Source organism: Echinops telfairi, unplaced genomic scaffold (genome assembly GCF_000313985.2).
Source record: "Echinops telfairi isolate 266 unplaced genomic scaffold, ASM31398v2 ScPeMD7_53;HRSCAF=182, whole genome shotgun sequence".
Taxonomy (NCBI): Eukaryota; Metazoa; Chordata; class Mammalia; order Afrosoricida; family Tenrecidae; genus Echinops; species Echinops telfairi.
The window spans coordinates 6,605,591-6,630,417 of record NW_022103951.1 but is presented as its reverse complement, the minus strand read 5'-3'; the positions used below and the strand labels follow the sequence as shown (position 1 = coordinate 6,630,417).

General features: G+C 36.3%; 1 protein-coding gene across 6 annotated transcripts in view; it reads left to right on the top strand.

The window, feature by feature from the left end:
* Nucleotides 1-24,827, top strand: part of CNKSR2 (connector enhancer of kinase suppressor of Ras 2) — a 294,934-nt gene that overhangs the window by 32,293 nt on the left and 237,814 nt on the right. For all 6 annotated transcript variants that reach the window (XM_030885794.2, XM_030885793.2, XM_004709920.2 and 3 more), the window contains exon 2: nucleotides 18,433-18,596. In XM_030885794.2, the coding sequence (XP_030741654.1) occupies nucleotides 18,433-18,596 (164 nt within the window). The remainder of the gene's footprint in view (nucleotides 1-18,432; nucleotides 18,597-24,827) is intronic.

The following is a 24,827-nucleotide window of genomic DNA, read 5'->3' as shown; positions in this document are numbered from 1 at the left end:
ACTATAAATATTTGTTGCATGAACAAATGAATTAATTCACGCCAGCTAATAAAACCTGCTCTAACAGAAACACAACTACTGGAACATCTGTCTCATAATTGAGTTTAGAGGCAGGACCAGGAATATTGTACATGACCTTTTTTTTTTCTCTTCCTCTGATTCAAGCCCTAAGATAGATTACAGGAAATGTTTTGTCCTCATCTCAGTCTACTCCTGGAAATCCAGCCACAAAGTGCTGAGCCTTTTATCTTTTCTTTTGAGGTGACATGCCAGGGTTTGAACTAAATTCTAACTAGATGTAGCTGACTATCTAGCTCCAGTTTAGACTTTCTGCTTATGATTAGAGACTTTGCTTTTTGTTTGTATGGATTAAGCATATTATTGAAAGCTTTTTTCCTTCAATGTGGCTGCGTTAGTGAAAACCCTGATTAAAAAATATAAAGAAAATACCATTTAAAAATAATATATTTGTCTTAATTCTTTTTGGAAAAACTGTCTTAACATGTACATATGTAAATATATTTATTGATGAGGATGTGGAAATAGATCTGTGTGCATATATGTATAGGTTTAGTATTAAGGTAGTAGATGGACATTAGGCCTCCACTCAAGTACTCGCTCAATGCAAGAATACTTTGTTCTGTAAACTGGCATTCCATGATGCTCACCTTCCCGACACAATCGCTGAAGACAAATGGGTGCATAAGCAAATGTGGTGAAGAAAGCTGATGGTGCCCAGCTATCAAAAGATATAGCATCTGGGGTCTTAAAGGCTTGAAGGTAAACAAGCGGTCATCTAGCTCAGAAGCAACAAAGCCCACATGGAAGAAGCACACCTGCCTGTGCGATCACGAGGTGTCGAAGGAATCAGGTATCAGGCATCATCAGAACAAAAAATGATATCATTGTGAATGAGGGAGAGTGCAGAGTGGAGACCCAAAGCCCATCGGTAGGCAATTGGGCATTCCATTACGGAAGGGTCTCGGGGAGGAGACGAGCCAGTCAGGGTGAAGTGTAGCAATGATGAAGCATATAACTTTCCTCTAGCTCCTAAATGCTTCCTCTCCCCCACCCCCAGGCTATCATGATCCCAATTCTACCTTACAAATCTGGCTAGACCAAAGGATGTACACTGGTACAGATAAGAACTGGAAACACAGAGAATCTAGGGCAGATGATCCCTTCAGGACCAGTGGTGTGAGTGTTGGGGATACCAGGAGGGTAGGGGGAGAATGGGTTGAAAGGGGGAACCGATTACAAGGATCTACATAAAACCTCCTCCCTGGGGGATGGACAACAGAGAAGTGGGTGAACTGAGACCTCGGACAGTGTAAGATATGACAACATAGCAATCTATAAATTATGAAGGGTTTGTGAGGGAGGAGGGAGCAGGAAGGAGGGGGAAAAATGAGGAGCTGATGCCAGGGACTGAAGTGGAGAGCAAATGTTTTGAGAATGATGAGGGCAATGAAAGTACAAATGTGCTTTACACAATTGATGTCTGTATGGATTGTGATAAGAGTTGTATGAGCCCCTAATAAAACGATTGAAAAAAGTGGTCAGGAGAACATAAGCTTAGATAATCCTCCAAAAAAATAATTTTGGAGAAACTAAAAACTGGAATGGTAAATAGCCACATTTTAATTTTTTATGTGAAGTGGTAAAACAATAATGGGGTTTTAAATATGAAAATATACAGGTTAATATTTCTTGATATATATGAGAACATACAAACATTTAATGGTGATGGCATGGGCTACAAGTGTCTGGCCAGGGATATCTCATTTTTGCCTTTTAAAAAGCCAGATAGATACACTTTTAGCTTTAGGAAGCAATTTTTCCCTTCCATTCAAAATTAATGGAGTTATAGAGTAGGTGTGTTATAGGTTTATATACCTAAGTGCTAAATCCAGTCTAGAATATAGAAGACTGTGTATCATATAGCAATCTATATTTTAGGGTAATTTAATTTTAAAGATTAGAGGAAGCTCCCCTACCCCACCCCACCCCTGCCAACTCTACTATAATACCAAAACTTAAACTCATTGCCATTGAGTTGAATTTGACTCATAGCAACCGTGGACAAAGTAGAACTGCCAGTGCAACTCTTTAGCACTGGCCTCTTCAGCCTTGTCTTTCTCCAGTGGAGCAGCTGGTGATTTCTAACTGCTGATCTTGTGGTTAGCAGCCCAATGCATATAAATATGATATAATTTATTCTGGAAGAACCAAAACCAAAAATGTTGTAGCCTCTGATACTGAGATATTTCTAATCCATAATAAATGTAAAACTAGAAACTTGTACAAAAAGTAGGAATCCTGGTGGCGTAGTAGTGGTAATGTGTTGGGTCATGATCCGCAAGGTCAGTAGTTCAAAACCACCAACCACTCTGCTGGAGAAAGAGGGGTAAACAGTCTCAGAAACTCATGGGGGCATTTCTTTCCTTCCTATAGGGTTGCTGTGATTCAGCATCCATGCCATGGCAATGAGTGTGCATATGTGTTTTGTACAAGTAGTAATGATCTATTCAGTGTTTATTATGTCTCAATTTTTATTACCTTTGTGAGTCAATTTGGACATTATAGTAGCATCTTTAGGGTAGCTGTATTAACAGAATTTAATGATGATACATAGAAAGGTTAAATGTTTTAGTAAATGTCAAATTCAAAATTTGAATCCAGAACCCTCAGACCCCAGAGGCCGTATATACATTTTCTGTCAACCATAGGGCCTCCCAAGTTAAATAAGAGCTCCTACTCTTTAGGGACCCTTCTTCTTTTCCAGTAAAAATTCTTTTCAGTAAGAATTCATCTTACTGAATTCCTAGAATTGGTTGTCCACTTGGTTTGCAAAAAAGGGGAAAAAACATTGCAGCTACATTCATTTGTATACCGCTCTACCGCTCCACATGTATTTGGTTAGGCAGCTTTATACTATAATCTGTCCAACCCTACGTGGTGTCCTTGGGTGAATAAGGACATAGTGTTTGAAACATAGAGTACATAAAAGGAAACTGATCATTAATTTCCTGTTTTTCTTACCTAAACACATTTAGGAAATTAGAATAAATCATTAGTATTCAAGAATTATTTAGTTTATGTTCCTATTAAGATTCGCTACTATAAATGTTAATGTCAATGACTATATTTGAATGTATGATCATACTTAATAGGTGTAATATTTTAAAGAGAAGTTGATGTGTTTATATATACTTAATATATAACAACTAATATAAAATTTGAACAGCAAATTAGCACATATTCTAACATTTACAATACATTTTTATATTGCAGAACATGAAACTGGTTGACATTTAATTAGTCATTAAATATTTATATAAGATTATGCTAAAATGGTTGTTGTTGCTACATGCCATCGAGTCAGCTCTGACCCATAATGACCCTGTGTACAACAGAACAAAATACTGCATTATCTTGCGCCGTACTTAAAATTTTCCTATGCCTGAACTCACTGATGCAGCCACTGTGTCATTTCTTCTCTTTCTGGCCTTCCTCTTCCTCGCTGCCCCTCCAGTTTACCAAATGTGATGTTTCTCTCCAGGGAATGGACTATCCTGACAAAATGTCCAAACCATGTGGGCAATATAAAGTCTTGCCCTCATTGCCTCAAAAGAGCATTCTGATCTTACTCCTTCCAATACAGTTCTGTGTGTTCTTTTAGCAGTGTGTGGTACTTTCAATGTTCTTTTCCAGCACCACAATTCAAATGCATCTATTCTACTGTCTTTCTTATTCAGTGTCCAACTTTCACATACATATGATGCAATGGAGAATACCATGGCTCAGATCAGGCACACCTTAGTCCTTATAGAAACCTCTTTGCTCTTCAGTACTCTAAAGAGGTTTTGCTCAGCAGATTTACCTGATGCAATATATACGTCTTTTGATCTCTTGACTGCTGCTTCCATGAGCATTGATTGTGGATTTAAGTAAGACAAAATCCTTGACAACTTCAACCTTTTCTCCATTTGTCATGATGCTACCTATTGGTCCAGTGGTGAGGATTTTGGTCTTCCTTACATTGAGTCATAATCCGTACTGAAGGCTACAGTCCTTGATCTTCAACAGCAAGTGTTTCAATCCTTCCTCACTTTCAGGAAGCAAGTTTGTATTATTTCCATACCGCAGGTGGTTGTTTAATAAGTCTTCCTCTAATCCCGATGCTGCACTCTTCTTCATATAATCCAGCTTCTCTGATTTGTTCAGCATATAAATTGAACAAGTATGGTGAGAGTATAAAGCCCTGATGCACATCTTTCCTGATTTGAAACCAGTAGTATCCCTTGATCTGTTCCCACAATTGCCTCTTGTTCAATGTACAAGTTCAGAATGAGCCAAGGAAGTGTTCTGAAATTCCCGTTCTTCTCAAGGTTATCCACAGTTCAGTATGGTCCACACAATCGAATATCTTTGCATAGTCAGTGACACACAAGTAGCCATCATTCTGGTATTTTCTGCTTTGAACCAAAATTCATCTGCCATCAGCCTTGTTCAACATCCTGTTCTCAATTTGGCCTGACCTTCTTACAGTTCCCTATCAATGTGCTGTTCTAACAGTTGGACAATCTTAATTAAAATTGTACTTGTGTGTGATATCAGTGATATTGTTCCATAGTTTGAGCATTCTCTTGTGTTACCTTTCTTTGGAATGGGCACAAATACAGATCTCTTCCTGTCAGTTGGCAAAGTAACTGTCTTCCAAATTTCCTTGCATAGAGGAGTGGGTGCTTCCAGTGCTTCTTCAGCTTTCTGAAACATTTCATTGGGTATTGTGTTAATTCCTGGGACCCTGTATTTAGTCAATATATTTAGTGCAGCTTGAACTTCTTCCTTCAGTACCATTGGCTCTTGTTCATATGCTACCTCCTGAAATGGTGGACTGTCAGTTAGTTCTTTCTGCTACCGTGACTGTATTCTTTCCATTTTATCTTGATGTTTCCTGAATCATGCAATATTTTGCCTATAGAATCTTTCAGAATTGCAATTTGAGGCTTGATTTTTTTTTGGTGTTCTTTCGGGTTCAGATATTCTAAGAGTACTTTCTTTTTGGTTTCCTAATTCTTTGCCCTTACACGTTTCGTTAAAATATTTATCTTTTTCTTCTGAAGCAGCCCTTTGACATTTTCTGTTCAGCTCCTTGACTTCTTCCTTTCTTCTTCCATTTGCTTTAGCAACTATGATTGAGAGCCCGTTTCAGAGTCTTCTGATATCCACGTTGACCTTTTCTGTCTTAACTCTCTTTTGAATGGCCTTTTGTTTTCTTCGTGAATGATGGCTTTGATGTCATCCTACAGCTCCTCAGGTCTTCTGTCATTAGGGTCCAATGCATCAAATCTGTTCCTAAGATGTTCTGGAAATTCAGGTGGGATAAATTCAAGGTCATATTTTGGGCTGGTCCAGTCAGTCCCTGGTCTGGTTTTAGCTCTGATCTGGAGCTTCTCCATCATGTTTTCCCACAGATATAACCAGCTTGATTTTTGTGTATTCCATCTGGGGAAGTCCATGTGTCTAGTTGCCTTTTATGTTGTTGAAAGAGGTATTTGCTATGAAGTTGTTGGCTTTGCTAAATTTTATCATGTGATCTCCAACTTAATTTTCATCATCAAGTCCGTATTTTTTAACTATTGTTCCTTCCTGTTTCCAAAGTTTGCATGCCAATCACCAGTCAGTGATACATCCTAACAGCATGTTTGATCATTCAGACTGAATTTCTTCACTAGTATTTGAGCAATAGTTGTATTATTTGGATTTCTGGAAGGCGGATAGATATGACGCTATCACAGATAGCATTGTACTGCACGATGGGTTTTCCAGGATCCTTTCTCACAATTAATGCCACACCATTCCTCTGGACTGTGTTATTCCTGGCCTCATAAATCACATGATTTCCTGATTCAAAATGGCCGATACCAGTCCATTTAAGCACACCAATGCCTAGGATATCAATTTTCATGCATTCCATTTCATTTTTGACAACTTCTAATATTTCCTGAAATTCATACTTCCCGCATTCCAATGCCAATCATTAGAAGATTTTGGCAGCCACTTCTCTTTACCCTGAGTTATGCCCTAACAGCAAATGAAGATCCCAAAGGCTCCACTCCCACAGGCTTTCCTGGACTCAAGTCAATTCTCCACCAAGAGATCAGTTTTCCTTAAGTCACATTGGAATACACCTGGACCTGAGGGGCCCATCCTTGGCAGTATCTTGACAATGTTCTGTTTCCTTTGTTTACACTTTCAGTATCTGACAGTGCTTCAAAGTTCTGCATAAGGTTTTCATCGGCTCCTTCCTCCGAAGTGGGGAGCTGAGTCCTTCTTCATTGTCTGTTCTGAGTCTGGAAGCTCCACTGAAACCTGTTGACTTGGGGACCCTGCTGCCATTTGAAATACCAGTGACACAGCTTCCAGTGTCACAGCAACATGCAAGCCACCACAGTACGACAAACTGACAGACAACTGGCGGGCTAAAATAGTTGGCAGTGAAATTTTTACATTTAATTGACATAATTTAATTGTTTGTGCTTGGCCAGGATATTCTTAAATTAATCTATAGCATTTTAAAATGTATGACTGGGTGAAACAAGTAGCAACCTGTAAAAGAATAGCTAGAAAAACACTAAAAAATAAAAGTGTGAGATGCAATTAGTGTTCGTTGATGCTAGGTACGGTAAAGTAGCTTCTGACTCATATTGCCCTCATGTGACAGAGTAGAATTGTCCATAAGGGTTTCTTTATGGAAGCAGATCACCAAGTGTTTCTCCCAAGGAGCCCATGGGTACATTCCAACTGACAGCATTCTGGTTAGCAGCCAAGTCCTAACTCTTTCATGACCAGGGCTTCATGCAATTAGCCCTTTCAGGTATTAACACATAATATGAAGCCTCTCGAAACTTAAGGAGCTTCAAAATTTTCTTGAAAAAGGTGTATTATGCTTTCATTTCATTTTCCCATCCACTTTTAAAAACTCTTTCATAAAATGAGTTATGGTGTTACCACATGATTAGACAAATATACAAGTGGACTAGAAGTAAAAGCCCAGAACTAAAACCTAGCCCATAGGGAAATTTACTAAATGTTAAAGATGGCATCTCCAATCACTGGAGTAAAGAATTTTTCAATAAATGGTGTGCTTTTACAACTGGGTAGGCATTTGCTAAAAGATAAAATTAGATTCATGCATAAGACTATACCTTTAAGTTTGATAAACTGTTGAACACAAAAATGATGCTCTCGTCTGTCAACCCAAGCCTAATCTACAATATGAAGTTTTTTTTTTTAATTGAGTTTAATTCTTCTTTTTAAAAAAAGATCACAACAACACTAAAGAATGCACTCTGAATGGACTAGGGATCTAAATGTCAAAAAAGAAGCCATACAAAGACTAGAAAAAGTCTCAGGGTTGAATTCCTCTTTAACTTTAATATACATTTTTAAAGAAAATTTCCATAGAATAGCAAATTTTCTTTTTGAAAAGGCCAACTTTCTGTCTTCATTTTTCAGATGTGATTATTTTAGTTGTGGGCATAAGGAAAAACAATTTGCCTTCTGTATTTTCACACTTCTCACCTGGTATTTTTTAAAACATCACTGCCAAAATTATTAATTCATTCATTCGTATTACTTCTTTAAGAAGAATAAACTTGATTTCAATGACCGTGGCAGTTTGTATACATTTGCAGTTTTATCTTAATTTTTTTCCATATGATTATTTGAGTGTCAAAGGCATCTCAGATTCCACGATGATGAGACTAGGGGAAATACTTTTAAAATTCTGTGACTATTCATAGTCATAATCTAATAGTCACAGTGAAATTTAACAGATTTCACCTAGTCTCATCATCATGGAAGTTGAAAAGAGCCCGGTAGGTAACATGTTATGCTTCTTAATTACAACGTGAACAGTTCAAACCCACCAGCTTCTCCACAGGAGAAAGATGAGGCTTTTGGATCCTGTAAAGATTTACAGTTTTGGAAACCCCAAAGTGCAGTTTAACTCTATGCTATCGGGTCAATATGAATAGGAATCAAGTCAGCGGCAGTAAGTTTTAGCGAGTTATGACTGCTGACAGGAACTCTGTAGGTACAGTGGTTAAGTACTAAGCTGCTACACAAGAGGTCATGGTTTGAACTCAACCCAACCACCTACTGACCACTCCAAGGGAGAAAAATATGAGTCTGCTTCTGTAAGGAGTTACAGCCTTGGTAACCCTGTGGGGAAGTTCTACTCTGTTTTACAGGGCCACTGTGAGTCATCATTGACTCAATGGCAGTTGAGTTTTAGAGGAATAAACAAGGAGGGTGAAATGTTTTTCAGAAACGGGCTTATATTACGTGAAGAGCGAAATTATGACCTTGAGGCTATCCCACCTGAATTTAGAGAACATCTCAAAAACAGATTTGACACATTGAACACTAATGGGAGAAGTCCCGACGAGTTGGGATGAAATCAACATCAGAAGAAAGCAAGGCGTCATTTCAAAGACAAGAAAGAAAGTAAAGATCAAATGGATAGCAGAAGAGACCAAGAAACATCTCTTAAGTAGAATTTGCTTAAGTAAATGCATAAATGATGAAGCAAAAGAGCTGAACAGCAATTTTCAAAGGGCAGCTCAACAAGATAAAGTGTTATAGTGAAATGTGCAATGACATGGAATAAGAAAGCCAAACAAGAACACATTCTTCTCAAGCTGAAAGAACTGGAGAAAAAATTTAAGCCTACACTTTCAATAGTGAAGGATTCTATAGGCAAATATTGAATGATGCAGGAAGCTTCAAAAGAAGATGGAACGCACAGTCGCTATACCAAAAATAATTAGTCAACATCCAGCCATTTCAAGAGGTAGCATATGAGCCAGAGCCAGTGGTGCTGAAGGAAGAAGTCCAAGCTGCACCGAAAGCATTAGACCAAAACAAGGCTCTAGGAATTGATGGAATACCAATGAAAATGTTTCAGTAAAATCAATAAAAATGATTTTTTTAAATGATAAAACACTGGAAGCACTCTACTCTGTGCCAAGAAATTTGAGAGACAAAAGATTGGCCAACTGATTGAAGACAGGAGTCTGGAAAACTGCTTGAAAGAGATCCACATCTGTGCCCATCTCAAAGAAAGGTGACCCAACAAAAGGTAGAAATTATTGAACAATATCATTAATATCATATACAAGTCAACTCTTGCTGAAAACCATTCAACAATGGTTGCAGCACTATATTGACAGGAGCTGCCAGAAATTCGAGCTGGATTCAGAAGAGGACGTGGCAAGAGGGATATCATTGCTGATATCAGATGGGTCTTGACTGAAACTAGAGAATACCAGAAAGATGTTTACTCGTGTTTCATTGGCTATGCAAAAGTATTTGTGTGGATAATAAACTATGGATAACATTGAGAAGAAGGGAAATTCCAGAATATTTTATTGTGCTGATGCAGACCCTGTAAATGGATTAAGAGTCAGTTGTACAAACAGAACAAAAGAATACTACATAATTCATGAGTCCACAAAGTGTCTTTTTTTAAATGAAAATATTTAAATTTGAACATAATCATGTTATTCTTTTCCCTTTTAAATCTGCTGGGTGTCCTATCTTGCTTTTAAAAGTCCTAGTTATCCCAGTTTTATGCAAATATTTTCCTATATATACTTACAATAAATTTATTTTTAACCTTAGTTTAGTATTTTAAAATATTTTTACAATATGAACTAAGGGATATGGTTTTTTTTCTCTTTCCCAAATGTATAATCAGTTGTTTAACACAGCTTATTGGATATCCTATCTCTTTCCTCAATTATTCAAAATGTCAACTTTATAAAAAATTCAAGTGACAAATTTCCGTCATAAAAACTAAGATGCCTTTGGGTAGGACTGTTTCTGGAGTCTCCTGGTGTCATTTATCTATTCTACTTTCAGTGCAATTTTAACTTATTGATGCTTTATGTAATTCTTTCTATCTTAAGGGTAATTCACATATTTACCCCTGTGCATTTCAAATGTTTCTTGGTTTGCTCATCTTTTCTTACATATATAATTTAATAGTAATGTTTCAATTCTCACACAATATCTTGTCATTGGGATGGCTAAATTCCTTGAATTATTCATCTCTAGATTAAGTAGGTAGCTTATTGGTCAATGTGGAGAGAATGAATATCTATATGGTATTAGGTCTTCATATGATATATTTTATTTATTTAGATGTTTGTCTCCTTCAGTGAAATTTGATAGCTTTTAAAATATATGAAGGATGAAAATGATTGAAAATTGATTGTAGTTATGACTGTACAACTTTTTAATATGTATAAACCATTGAACAGTATAGTATGTGAATTTTAAGTCAATAAAACTTAAAAATAAAATTAATAAATGAAATTAAAAATAAAGCATTGCAGATAATTAAGACAGATGTATAAGGTTTTATTTCCTTCCAGAAAGAGTTTCTCAAATCAATTATTCTGCCTTCTATGCTAGAATTAAAAGTTTCTTTCTTTTTAACTTCCTAATCTTAGGTTTTAACAAGATTACGAACAATGAGTCTCTAAAATAAACCTCAGAAGTAATCCGGTTATTTTTTCCTTTTGGACAAGATTTGTGATTGACCTGAAAAATAATAGAATCCAATCTTTTATGTATAAAAAGATTTCTTGGGATGGCATAACTCAGTTTTGAGTGTAAATACAAGTTTCCATTTTGAAGTTTTACCTTTTTAAAATTTGTAGCACTAGGAAATCCGGATCACAGTACTTTGTTCATAACTAGAAGTGTCTGCAATGTTAACGAGCAAGTAAACTTGCCCTTATCATTATTTAATGAATTAAATTCTTCTTAAATGACTTTTAATCTGTCGTACTATAACCAAGGGAACACGTTTCCAAGACACTGCTGACAATAAAACTTACAGGTTTTCTTGCTTTGTTCAATATTTTGGTGTATTTCTTAATATACTCTTTCTTGGAGTAAGTGGGGTTTTTTTTCCCCCTCTAGATTCCTTAGATTTTTTTCTTATTTCTAATAAAGTACCATAAAATTTAGTAGCCTGTTGTTTAAAGTAGTAGTCTTGGTGGTTTTAGTGGGTTATGTGTCTGACTGCTTCTGCAGGATCAGCAGTTTGAATTCACCAGCTGCTCTGGTGGAGAAAGATGAGACTTTGTGCCACCATGAAGATTTACAGTGTCAGAAATTGGCAGGCCATCTGTACTCTCTGCCCTGTAGTGTCACTGTCAATCAGAATCAACTGGATGGCAGTGAGTTTGGTTAGGTTTGTTTACAGTTATAGTGACTTGGTAACTACCAACTTTGGGACAGGAGTGGTTTTGATTTATTTGTAAATTTAAAATAGAAAATTAATCTTCACATTCTTTTTCTTCCGCCTTGTTTAGTCTTTTTTCCCTAGGTGAACTAATTGTTTATATTTTATAGAGGTAATTCAATTTTGCATCTAGTTATTTTTGTCTTGTCAAACAAAATTTATGTGTTAGGCTAATAAGTTTTTTTTTTTGAGGAGGGGCTTTTAATATAATTTCAAACCAAACCCACTTGATATAATTAAAGTTAATTGTGCCAACCTGGCAGATAAACACATGTGGGGTTAAGTGAAGGACGGAGGGATAAATGGCTCGGTGAGCCTCACCTTTCTAGTTCCCAGGTCTCTTGCTTTTTGATGGCCGGAATAGGGTGCAGCTGCCTTAGCCAGTTCTCTGCTTCAGTTGGCAAGGCTCACTTCTTGTAAGACATCCCCAAGAAGAGGCTGCATGGACCTACCCTGATGCGGCACTGGGTGCTGGAGCAGCTTTGTGGAGACCCCTGCCAGCTCTGAGATGCTTACACACTCACTGATTCGGCTTTGCTCCTGCAGTCGGCATCATAGTGTGTCTTTTGTGAGACGGAGGAGGGCTTTGTGGATTGCTGTTGGACTTAGGGGTTAATATTGGACTTGTGGGCTTCGCCAACACTGGGTTGGGATATTTTCTTGATGCGCACTTAACCTTTATATAAAATTTCTATACATGAGTTTCTGTGGATTTGTTTCTCTAAAGTACCCAGACTAACACACCACTGTTGTTGAGTAAATTCTCATTTGAAGCTACTCTATAGAATAGAGTCGAATTGCCCCCATCAGAATCTGTTAGCTTAAAATTATATTTCATGTTAGGCGCTTCTTAAGTTCTGAGACTTGTATAATGATGAGATCTCTCTCTCTCTCAAACTCTCTCTCTCTCTCATATTCTTTAATAAACTCCAGTCTCTGACACTAGTTTTTTTTTCTTTTATGATATCCTTTTATTTGCTTATTTATAGAATTTATTATGAAACAAGCACCAAAATTACAGTATGAGCTGTTAAAAGCGATGTTGCCGAGTCATTTTTCCTTCTGGGAAATCTATAGAATTTTATATTGGTTGTTTAAAAAATTTGGTTTACTAACTCATTTTCTATGTTGAAGAGCATGTGGTATATATAATCAGAAACATAAGAATATTAAGCTCCATTAACTGTTGGGTAACCAACACTATTAATCAAGTATTAAATTATGGCTTGGAACTTTGGAAACTATTATCTAAAATTTCGTTATTAAGTTCCTAGCAAGCAGTTATGATCTGCTAAGAAACAGATGTTCTAGAGTTTAATTAATGATTGGAAAGGCAGTGACTCTGTTGGGTAAAAGGTAAGTGCAAGATTTTTAAAAATTAAGATCTGTCATTCTCTTTCTTTGACATAGTATTAGTGAAGGCTCTGGTATCTTTTTTTAATCCTCTTTGTTATTTTATAAGTAATTGAAATTTCTCCCTTCCTTTCTGCCTTGATTTTAAGGGATTTCTAACCCTCTTGTAGGGATTTGGAGTCTAGGGGGCACCAAAAGCACCAATTATTGACATTGTCTTTCAGGTTGATTGGTCAGAGGGCAAATCCCACTTCCAACATGGACAGTGATTACAGAAGAATAATATTATATGTAAAGGCAAATTATACTGAGCAGAGAGAAATTATGAGAAATATGATAACGCATTTTAGGAGCTCACTCAGCATTGCTTAGTGATAAGGGGCATGAGTCTGTATTGTGTGTGGTTTCTTTCCTTTTTTGAAAAATTTCCATATTCTTTATAACAACATTATTAAGAATTAGCCTAAATGAGTCTGGTGATTTTTCTCTACAGACTTCACATTTTAGAAAATTAGAAATAGTTTTCTAAGTGCTTCTTAAAACAAGCAATTAGGAATTTATTCAAATAAGCATAAATATAATTAGTTAGAAATAGGTTTCCCCCTCTCCATTTAGCTATAATAATTTGTGTAACCTACAGTATGGTTCTTTTTTTGTTCTCTATAACTGGTTTATGAATTTACAGGGTGTAATTGTTCATGAGTATCATTATAAATATACCTACTAATTGCAACTGTTAGGATAGTGATTACACATTGGACTGTGATCTGCAAGGCCAGTAGTTCAAACCCACCAACTGCTCCAAATGAGAAAGAAGAGGCTTTCTACTCCTATAAAGAGTGGCAGTCTCGGAAGCCCACAGGGACAGTTCTAACCTTTCCTACACGGTCCCTCTGAGTCGACATCAACTCAATGGCAGGATATTTGTTGTTGTTTTTAAGCCAAAAAGGACATGACCAGGCTTTTAGAAACCTAAGCCTAATTTTATTTATGTATATGTATTACCAGTCATTATTATTGTCCCATTTAATAATGACTTCACTTGTTGAGGAAAATTAAGTACCATTTCACAGTTGTTGCTCCAGTATTCTAGCTTGTGTATGTTGTGACATGAATGTCTGTAAGATTTAGGTAAAATTTGAATATATATGACAATATTGTGGAAGTTGGAATTTGTTAATACAGTGATTGGGGAAAGATATTAAATTTATAACCTTACGAATGTAGGATCTTGCTACTTAAAATGTATTAAATAGTTCAAAATTAGGAAGGATATCACTTGGGAAATTGCTAGAAATGTAAAATCTCAGACTCTACCCCTGGCTTACTTAATCAGAAGCCACACGATAACAAAATCCTAGATCTTTTTCATATACATTCAAGTTTTAAACAACAGGAAATTAAGGTTGCTTTGGGTTATAATTATGCAAATTAATTTGATTAGGTTTTACTAATTTTAAGGGGGAAAAGCCAAACCCTAAAAATAGGGTATATTTCTATTTTGGAATATAAACCTATATTCCTAGGTTTAGCTACTTTATAGACATTGCAGTCAAACGTTGGGGACCAAAATGTGTATAAATTAGCTTTTAATATAAAACCAAACCAAACTATCAGCATCAATGCTGATTCATAGTGACCCTGTAGGTTAGAGTAGAACTGTCCTACAAGCTTTCCAAGCCTGTAACTCTGTAGGGAACCTGACTGCCACATTTTTTTCCTATGGAATAGCAGGTGGGTTCAAACCCTTTAAGTTCACTTGGCATGAGCGCTTAAACAATGCTACACCAGAACTATTTTTTAGTGTAAATATATAATTATCTCATTCAATCACATGAAACCAATTAGATGTAAATTCAATATCACTATTTATATTCTTATGAGACAATCTTATCAGAAATGGCTGAGGAGTAGTGTAGGATTATTTGTATCCCAATGATACATTCCTATTAATACGATTTAACCTTTTGTTGAAAGATCAAAACTTATAGGTTTATTTCCACTTTCCAATTTGGTAAAACTGATAGAAATATTCATTGGATCTTAATCCTTTAAAATATGTTTTAAGAGTTATAAAAAAATAATACACCAAAGGATTCTGCATTTTCTTGACTATGCAAGGGCATGTGGAGCTTAGCAGATTAAAAATAAAATTGCAAAAAAATGGAAATTCCAGAACACTGAATTGTGCTTGTGGAGAACCTGTACATAGACTTAGAGGCAGTCATTCAAATAGAACAAGAGCAAATTGCATGGTCCCAAATCAGAAAAGATGTGTCAGGCTTGCATCCTTGCACTATGCTTATTCAATCTTTATTGAGGAAATCTGAGAACCTGCAGTATATAAAGAATGTGGCAGGATTGTAAGAAGACTAACAACTTGTGATCTACAGCTAACACAGTTTTGTTTACTAAAAATGTAAAGAATTGATACACATTCTGTCAATAAAAATAATAAACTGCTTATATGTGAATTAAAATAATTAGTTGTAACTTCTAAAGGCAGTTTTTATGTTTTATAATTACTGTACTAGAATCATGTTAAAAAGTGATTTTACTGTTACCATGTTTTTCTGTTTATTTTGATGTCTTATGCAGGAAATCATGGATATAGTCCTAAATAATATATAAAATAAGTTCTATTTGTACACTTTTTCCTTTCACTTCCTTCGCTAGGTGGAGCATTAGGGGGTTGCACATAGTAGATGGAAGAACAAACTAGGCCAGAGCAAGGAGGTTCCAGAGAGCCATAAGCTTCAATTCACATAGATAAAATAGGGCACTTGAATGTGCCAGCCATTTCCTGCCAAAGATGATCATTTCTGCAATGGAGCTGGAGAATACAGGGAGGAAGTCGAAAGAGTGCTGCTACTTTATAGACATTGCAGTCAAACGTTGGGGACCAAAATGTGTATAAATTGAATGGAAAAAATATTTTGCTCTATAAATATTCACTTAAACCTCAGTAAAAAGTTGGGTTTTTTAAAAAACAACAATAACAACAAAAGCTACACTATGAAGCTAATTTCTTTGACAAAGGTAAACTGGCCACAAACTGGCTACTTTACATATTGAAATCAGAGAAAGCTTTGTAGGATGAAAATCTGACTTTAAAACCTTAAGTGGCTCTCCTTTATTTTAAAAAACAGTATTTAAAATTCTCTCTTTTAAAGATGGTAGTGAAAACATATACATATACATACAAAACCCAAACATTTGGCCAATACATCTTCCACAGCTACAATTCAGTAACATTGATTGTATTTGTCATGTTGTACCACCATGATCTGTCTTCATCTAAAACATTCCACCATCATTAACATAAACCTAACCTAAGCTAACCTAGAACTTATCCTTCCTCCCTCCCTCCTATACTTTGTAACCATTAATAATTAATAGTGCCTATATATTTTTGTTTATTTCATATAAGCAATAAACCATCGTAGACCTTTTATGACTGATTTATTTCAATCAGTTTAATGTTTTCCAGTCTCATCTATGATGTGACCTATAGTAGAACTCAATTGCTCTTTGGGGTTGTGTAATGTTTTATTCTATGTCTGTGCCACATGTTGGTGAGACATTTCAGGAGCTTCCATCTTTTGGCTATGTTGAAAAGTGCTGCAATTATTGGTGTACACGTTTGCACTTTCACTTTTGAGTGTATACTGACTTAAGACAATGATTGTTGGTTGTATGGCAATTTAAAAAATATTTTTCATTGTGCTCACCTTTCTTTCCCTACCTCCTAAAATGTTGCCTGATTCATAAATTGGCATTCAATAAGTATTTGTTTTATTAATAAGTGGAAATTTATGCCAGGAATTGGAAAAGCAGTAGGTAAGGATCCTAATATTGGTCCAGGAAGGGGAGGGATTGTTTATCTAGCAAGTGAATTAGTCAGCGAACAGTCATAAAGATTTGTGCTGTGGTGGAAGTATAGGAACCTGCTTTAAATTTGAGGAAATCAAGAGCATTAAGGGCAGCCTGTGGCTGAGGTGAGCCAACGTTAGGTATGTGTCAGATTAAAGTGAGATCAATGCCCTTCCAGTGGCAGTTTATAGACCATCCCCATTATCAGATCATCCCCACTATCACCTTGGAGAAAGCTCCCTCCTGCCCATGGGCATGTGATGACTCATTAATATTGTTTATGCTATTTCTTCAAAATTCATCTAGACAGCATTTGGATACAAGGTTCTTGTTTTTCCCTTTGGAATATTCGATTTTAAAATAATCAAAATTAAACACATTCCAGGAACATTTTTCAGTATGTCTTCACACTCTATATTACTTATATATTAATTGGTGTAATAAAATGACGGCTGTATTAAGCCCCATCAAGATGAGGCAGATTAATTTCTTTTGAATTAGCATTGGATGAAATGTCTTATGGGTGAGTTCTAGCAAGATTCATAGTTTCATTATATTCAATAAAAAGGAAAATTGTGCACTATTAGAGAAATTTGACTGAAAATGGACATAGCATTCATAATCACATGTAAGAAAGTAACTTACAGCTGTGGCTTTTATGTCTCCATATACCTCACAAAAATTTTAAGTCTAATTAAAATTTGCAAGCAGAAAATCAAGCTTAATGATTAATCTGTTATTTAACTTGTACTTTTTAAAATGAAAATCAGTCAAAGTACTTTTTAGGATAAGCAATATGACGTTTAGAATCTTTCATTTAAAAGTGTCATTATATTTCCTGACTATGTAAGTGTGCATCCCCAAACGTTTTTGGTACTTGTTGACAAACTTTTAGTTTTCAAAAGATGATTCACGACTTATTAATGTATTTATGTTCTTTCATCTTTCGTCTATGATCCCCTAAACCAAACCACTGCCATCTAACTGATTCTGGTTCATAGCAACCCATAGGACAGAGTAGAACATTCTTAGGATTTCGGAGACTACATTTTTATAGCAGCAGATAACTTCATTTAGCTCCTGTTATATAATCTATTCATTTTGTGATTCTTATAATCCCTCTCTCTGGGCCACATTCTTGATATACATATATTTGATCAAATTGATTTCAACCTTTTAAATAAGACAAATACTCTAAAATATTATGAGGTCATTGATTATGAATAATGTGACATTAGAGGTATGTAAGTATGTATGTATGCACATATGCACATATATACATTTACATATATAAAACATTTGTTAAAAAGAGTGACTAAGAAACATAGGCATGGAGAAAATGTTTTTAAAAGAAATGGGGAAAGGATGGTCAAAGAAGAGACCAGAAGAGAGAGCAATATACATACCATTGGATAATGAAAACTAAAGAAGATAGTATGGAAAGGTTTCAAGGTGCCTCAAATTCTTTTTATGTGTCCTGGTACTAGACTTATAACAGAAACCAAGCAGCTTTTAGGACTATGCCACTCTTCTGTCAGTGTTAATGGGACTTTGTTTCTCATTAGGTACATTTGCCCTATTTTTCCCAAACTTATTTCTCTACTTAAGGTTTTTGCTCTGACATAATTTCAGCTGGAATGTAATCCATTATGAACTTCCCTGTCTTTCTTTGTTGGAATCAAGAACTTCACTTTTCTGGTAACTGCCCAGTTTACATGGCTGGACTCAATCTATAGCCTGATCAACAGGTCTGCATAATTATGGGGGGGGGGGAAGAGAGAGAGTTTTACGAGTATAGTAGAGGTAAATCCCACCGTGTCCCTGCTTATTTGTTTGGTTAAACAGTTTTCATTCAGGTCTTCAATATTTTTTTCTTGTAGGTCTTGATGACTGCTTGCAGCAGTATATTAAGAACTTTGAGAGGGAGAAGATTAGCGGGGACCAGCTGCTGCGCATTACACACCAGGAGCTGGAAGATTTGGGTGTCAGCCGCATTGGTCACCAGGAACTGATCTTGGAAGCTGTTGACCTTCTGTGTGCACTGGTAAGGACAGATGGGGTTACGGGAAACCCTTTTGGATGGTTTTCTTGCCCTTCTATTAGTTTTTGCTTTATTTGTTTTGTTCCTCCTTTTCCTTCTCTCTCTTTCCCCATCTCCCTCTCTCTGTCTACTCAGTCTCTCTAATTTAAATGCAGGTAGGAAACCCCCCCCCACCTAATTCTCCATCAACTGGATGGAGTATTTTCCTACTTACTTAAATCTAGAATATTCTAAAGTGTTAAATTATAACACTAAAGAAAATTATAAATAAGCTGGTGACATTAGATTTATCTTCTTAAAAAATGTATTCTACATATCACCAAGGAAGTTTTAGCAGTAGCATGTGGAGTATACAATTGTATACAGTCAGGTATAAAGTGTATTCCCGTACTAATGTCTTGACTTAGCATCACAAATACTAAGGAATCCTGTTCTAGAAAATGCATCCTTAAAATAATAACATTATTTGAGTGTTCCTTACGAATATATGCAATAAAAATTAGATGTTCTGCATTACATAGTGAATTTTATATGTTCAAAGATCTATGCATAGACATAAAAAGAAAAATCAATATCAAAGTAACATTCTAGCAAGATTCTGATAAATCAGATATTATTATTAAAAATTACATTTTTCTCTTTGACATTAAGATTGAAGAAAGAAATGATTGAATACATTTAACATTTTTATAATATCATCACAAATTTCACAAATAAATATATTCAGCATTGGCATCAAATGTATTTTAAAACGTTAGTTCTCTTTATTCAGAGTTCTTAATTTGAATGCATCATGTAGCAGGTGTTTAGGTTTATAATAGTTTTGCTTTGTAAATATGAGTGAATGAGTCCTAAAAGGCTTAGTTTAATAACTTTTCTTTCAGAAAATAAATTATTTTGATTTTACATTCTTTCAGGTATTAATGAGGGGATCAGAGCTATATAGAGAAAGGATGTGGACTTTGTAATAATCAGGGTGCAAATCTTGGCTCAATTACTGACAATTGTGGGCAAATAATTTCACCATAGCCATAGTTCATCTATTTAAACTAGAGATAATAACAGCTGCCTTTTCATGTTGTTGTAAAAGGTTTTGTATGGTGCCTAATACAGCATCTGGAACATAATAGTAATCTATTAAATAGTAACTATTAGGAAGATGATTAATTAGAAATGGGCTGGTAATTAAATACAGTTTAATGAAATAATTAATAGATTCAGTACTATATTATTCCTGTTGTGCCAAACGTGGATAAGACTTAGTTCCTACTCTCTTGATAGTGGCGGGCAGTTACAAAAAAGCCTACAATACTGTAGGCTAATTACTAAAATAATCCTATGAGCTTAGTATTATGGGAACAAGTAAGGGAACATTATTATCTTTGTCAAACGTAGATGAGTTCATTTAGAAGAGGTAATATTTAAGCAGCTCAGTGGGTTTTTGTTAGGTGAATGAAACACACATAGGCACCCAGAATAACAAAACATAGATGGCATGTTTTAAAAATAGTGAGCTATTTAGGATAATAAAAATAACTAGGAAAGTATAGGAGGAAATTAGGCTTTAAAAGAATGAGGGTAGACAGTAAAGTGCCTTTAACACCTTTAAAAGGAGTTGTTGGTTCTTCTAGGTGTGGGTATCGGAGACCTATCCAAGAATGGCTAAATACTTGTTTTAGAAGAACTTTAATGAGAAGGAGGAATTACAGTAGGTGTAAATTAGAGACAAGGATAAATATTTGGAACAGACTATGTGAGACATAAGTAGATCCTGAATTAAGGTTGCAGCATTAAAAATAGAGATCTGGTAATTAGTATTGGAGAAATTGTGAAAGAGTTCATCTTTTTTTAGCTTCTGAGATAAAATACATCATTCAGTATTACTCAAGATAGCAAATAGCAAGAATAGGTTTAGGTGGCAATAGAAGTTTTTGTTCAAAACTCACTTCAAACTCATGAGCCACTTCATAGGAGAAAGCTGAGGGTGTCGGCTTCCATAAAGTCTTTGAGCCTCAAAAATCCTACATAGGTTGATTTTATGACATTGTTTTGTTTTAGCGGGATGGGTGGTAATGCTATTCAGAAGCCCTGCAAGAATAGTGTGTTAAGTATTGGGCTGCTAGTCAAAAAATCAGTGGTTCGATCCCATCAGTCACTGCAGGTAAAAAATGCAGGCACCGTGCTTTTGTGAAGATGCACAGCCTTGGAAACCCTGTGGAGTACTTCTGCTCTGTCTTATAGGGTATTTATTAGTCAGAATAAACTTGATGTCAGTGAGTTTGGATTGAATTGAGTATGTAACTCAGAAGGATACTCATTATTAGACAGTCAAACATATGGGGACTTCAAAGAGCTTATGACAAAATTCCATTATCTGTTTATTCCATTTTTCCATGAATTTTTGAAGTTTCCTTGTATTCTTTTGAATCACAGAAGTGATTGAATATTTAGGAATTGAATCTATAAGAAGATAGGAGATCACCTAGGGAGAACCTGTAAAATATAAAGGACAAAGAATTGGCATTAGGGTTGGAAAGGAAGAAGAGCATCTTGGAGATGAGACTTACAAAGTAGTCAGATAAGCATGAAGGCAACAAGAGTTGGCACAGAAGCATAGAGGAATATGATTTTCATTAAACAGCATCAGTAATATCAAATTTCACTAGAAGGCAATCGGATAAGCAAGGAAAACAAAAACAAAACACTTGACATCAAATAATTGTCCAAAGAGTATAATCCCAAATCACATTTAATAGCACCTTGGTCTTACCTATTTGTCAATTGATATCAAAGTGGCATCACTCCCTTATCCTTGCCTGGTCTAAATTTAGGCCCCCGCTGTTATTCTCTTAACCATCTCATTTGGTAGTTACTGTATATATTTAGATGCATGTCTATCAGATTTGTGACTCTTCCAGTAGACTGTAAGATACGTGGGAAAAGTGAGTGTGCTTATTGAACACCTAGTGTGTAGCACGTGTGACTGGCAGTAGTGGATATCAATACATAGTGATTGAAGTGGGGATGAAAGTGAAAATATATTTCTCACATGATAATTTGAGGACATTATTTCCCTATTCCTAAAACAAAGATAAATAATTTCAGACTAGAACATATGCTTGCACTCTATCCCTTATCTGAATCAGATCTCAGAAATGAATCCTAAAATGGCCCACAGTATCATTAGCATGCTGGACACAAAATCCAAATCATCGGAGCCAAGAAGATGCAACAGAAGTAGCTTAGAAACTAAATACACTGGTTGCAGCTTTGAGGCACTTTTCCTCTGCTTTTCACAGCGGATTTGGAACACAACATACTTAAGTCCACTCAGGCAAGGGATTTGTTATCCAAACTGCTGATAATGGATGTATCTAAAAGGATTTCTGTAGATAAAACCTTCCAGAAACCATATATCTATGTTTGGTATAATCCTTCTGAAGCAGAAGCTCTACCACCAAAGATGTCTGATAAGCAGTTAGATGAAAGGGAACACACAACAGGAGAGTCGCAAGGTGAGGCATGTGAAAACTCTAGAGCAAACACATGGGAAGGCAAATGAGAAAGACATGGATGATAATCCTGGCACCCTGAGTTTCAAAGGAAAGGACAAAGAAGTGGGCTGAATACCAACTAAAAGAAATTAGACATAACACTGAAAGGAAGACAAACAGAACAGAGACTTGTCCAAAGGCCTGACACAGCATAACCATTTTGAATTTTGGCTAGCAACATCGCATTTGGAGCAACAGCCTGATAAAAAGCTCCACTTCTCCAAGATCTCAACAACACCTATTACAGTAGTTAGTAGCAACCAGAAAGCACTCATTCCCAAATCACCCAGCGATGCTTGCAACTAAAGTAGCCTCATTCACTGGGCAAGACATACCACCACTCCTGCACCGCTTGATCACTGATAGACAGCAGCTAATGCCAGCCCACCACACTCTCAGTGCTCTATGTGCCCACACTCCCATCCTTTATTCACAAACATAGGAGAAAGGTAATAAGGTCCTAAGTGTTGCTAAGGTTGTGAAATGAGTGGCACACCTACCCCATTCACAGATATATGAAATATGCTCCCCATATACAAAACTACACAATAATTCTTGGGCAAAATAGGCCATCATACAATCACCATTAAATATAAATACACCACAAGAACTGTGTGTCAGAGACAACTTTAGTTCACACAAACAAGACAAGAGTGGGTCAAACGAGTGATCACAGAGTCAAAACTTCTTCCAGAGGAAGAACTATCATTGAAAGTACCTGACAAGGAATGAAAAATAATGATATTTAGACAAACTACCATTGAATCTATTCAAACACCTAAATGTCTTCAATTAATTGAGAGAAAGATCAAGGAAAATGCAAACAAAATCAAGGAAAACAAAGTATTAAATGAATACAAGAAAAACAATGCAGGAACAGACCAAATAAATGAAAAATCCAATACCCCCCTGAGTTAGTTAATTGTGCCAGCCTGGCCAATAATCACATGTGGTGCTGGTTGAAAGGCCGAGGGATAAATGGGTGGTGAGCCTCGGCCGTTCTAGTTCTCGGGTCTCTTGCTTTGTGATGGTCGCACCAGGATGCAGCTGCCTTAGCAGCTCCCTGCTTCAGCTTGCAAGATTGACGTCCTACAAGACATCCCCAAGGAGAAGCCGCATGGACCTATCCCGATGCAGCCCTGGGTGCTGAAGCAGCCGTGTGGAGACCCCTGCTAGTGCTGAGATGCTTATTCGTTTACTGACTCAGCTTTCCTCCTACACTAGGCATCATTGCCTCTGTTTTGTGAGGTGGAGGACTTTGTGGACTGGTGTTGGGTTAATGGGTTAATGTTGGACTTGTGGGCTTGGGCAGCATTGGGTTGGGATGTTTTCGTGATGCACCTTTTCTTTACATAAAACTCTTATATATGAGTTGCTGTGGATTTGTTTCTCCAAAGTACCTAGACTAATACACCCCCTAAAACCACTCCTGCAAAAAAAAACCCAAAAACAAATCAAGAAGAGTAATACTAAGATTTTCGTCACAACACATTAGAAGGACAAAGGAGTAGAATTTAATCAATAGAATACAGATTTTGCAAGATTGAAGGCAAATCTCTCAGTAAATTATTAGAGGAATAATCAGAACAAAAAATAAAAGTAAATGTAAATAACAACAACAACAAAAACTCAGAATCATGTGGTAACACATTCAAGAGGAATAACTTACACGTGGCCAGATTCCAAAATAGTAAGACATAAAACACTCAAAGTAAATTGTCAAACATGTTAAAAGAATGCTTCCTTAAAATCCTGAAAGATGAAAAGATACTCATTCAGGAAATTAAATGAACCACAAACAAGAAAAACACCAAAAGAAAATCACCAAAGCAGGGACAAGGGAACAACAAGTGATCCAAATCGGTGGTGAAGAGGGTGTAGGAGGCCTGGTAGGGTGTGACCAAGGGTAATGTAAACGAGAGGAATTAATGAAACCCAAATTAAGGCTGAATATGATAGTGGGACAAGAGGAAAGTAAAAGGAAATAGAGGAAAGAGCTAGGAGGCAAAGGGCATATGTAGAGGTCTAAATAAAGGTATGTACATATGTAAATATATTTATATATGAGGATGTGGAAATAGATCTATGTGCATATATTTACAGGTTTAGTATTAAGGTAGCGGATGGACATTGGGCCTCCACTCAACTGCTCACTCAATGCCAGAACACTGTTCTATTAAATTTGCATTCCATGATGCTTACCTTCTTGACATGATCACTGAAGAAAAAGCTGGTGCACAAGCAAATGTGGTGAAGAAAGTTTATGGTGCCAGTTATCAAAAGATAAAGCATCTGGGGTCTTGAAGGCTTGAAGGTAAATGAGCAGCCATCTAGCTCAGAAGCAACAAAGCCCACATGGAAGAAGCACACCAGCCTGCATGATTACGAGGTGCCAAAGGGATCAGTTATCAGGCATCAAAGACCAAAAAATTTTATCATTGTGAATGAGGGGTAGTGCGGAGTGGAGACCCAAAGCCCATCTGTGGGTAATTGGACATCCCCTTACGGAAGGGTCTCCGGGAGGCGACGAGTCAGTCAGGGTGCAGTGTAGCAATGATGAAACATACAACTTTCCTCTACTGCCTAATTGCTCCCCCCCACCACTATCATAATCCCAATTCTACCTTACAAATCTGGCTAGACCAGAGGATGTACACTGGTACAGATAGGAACTGGAAAC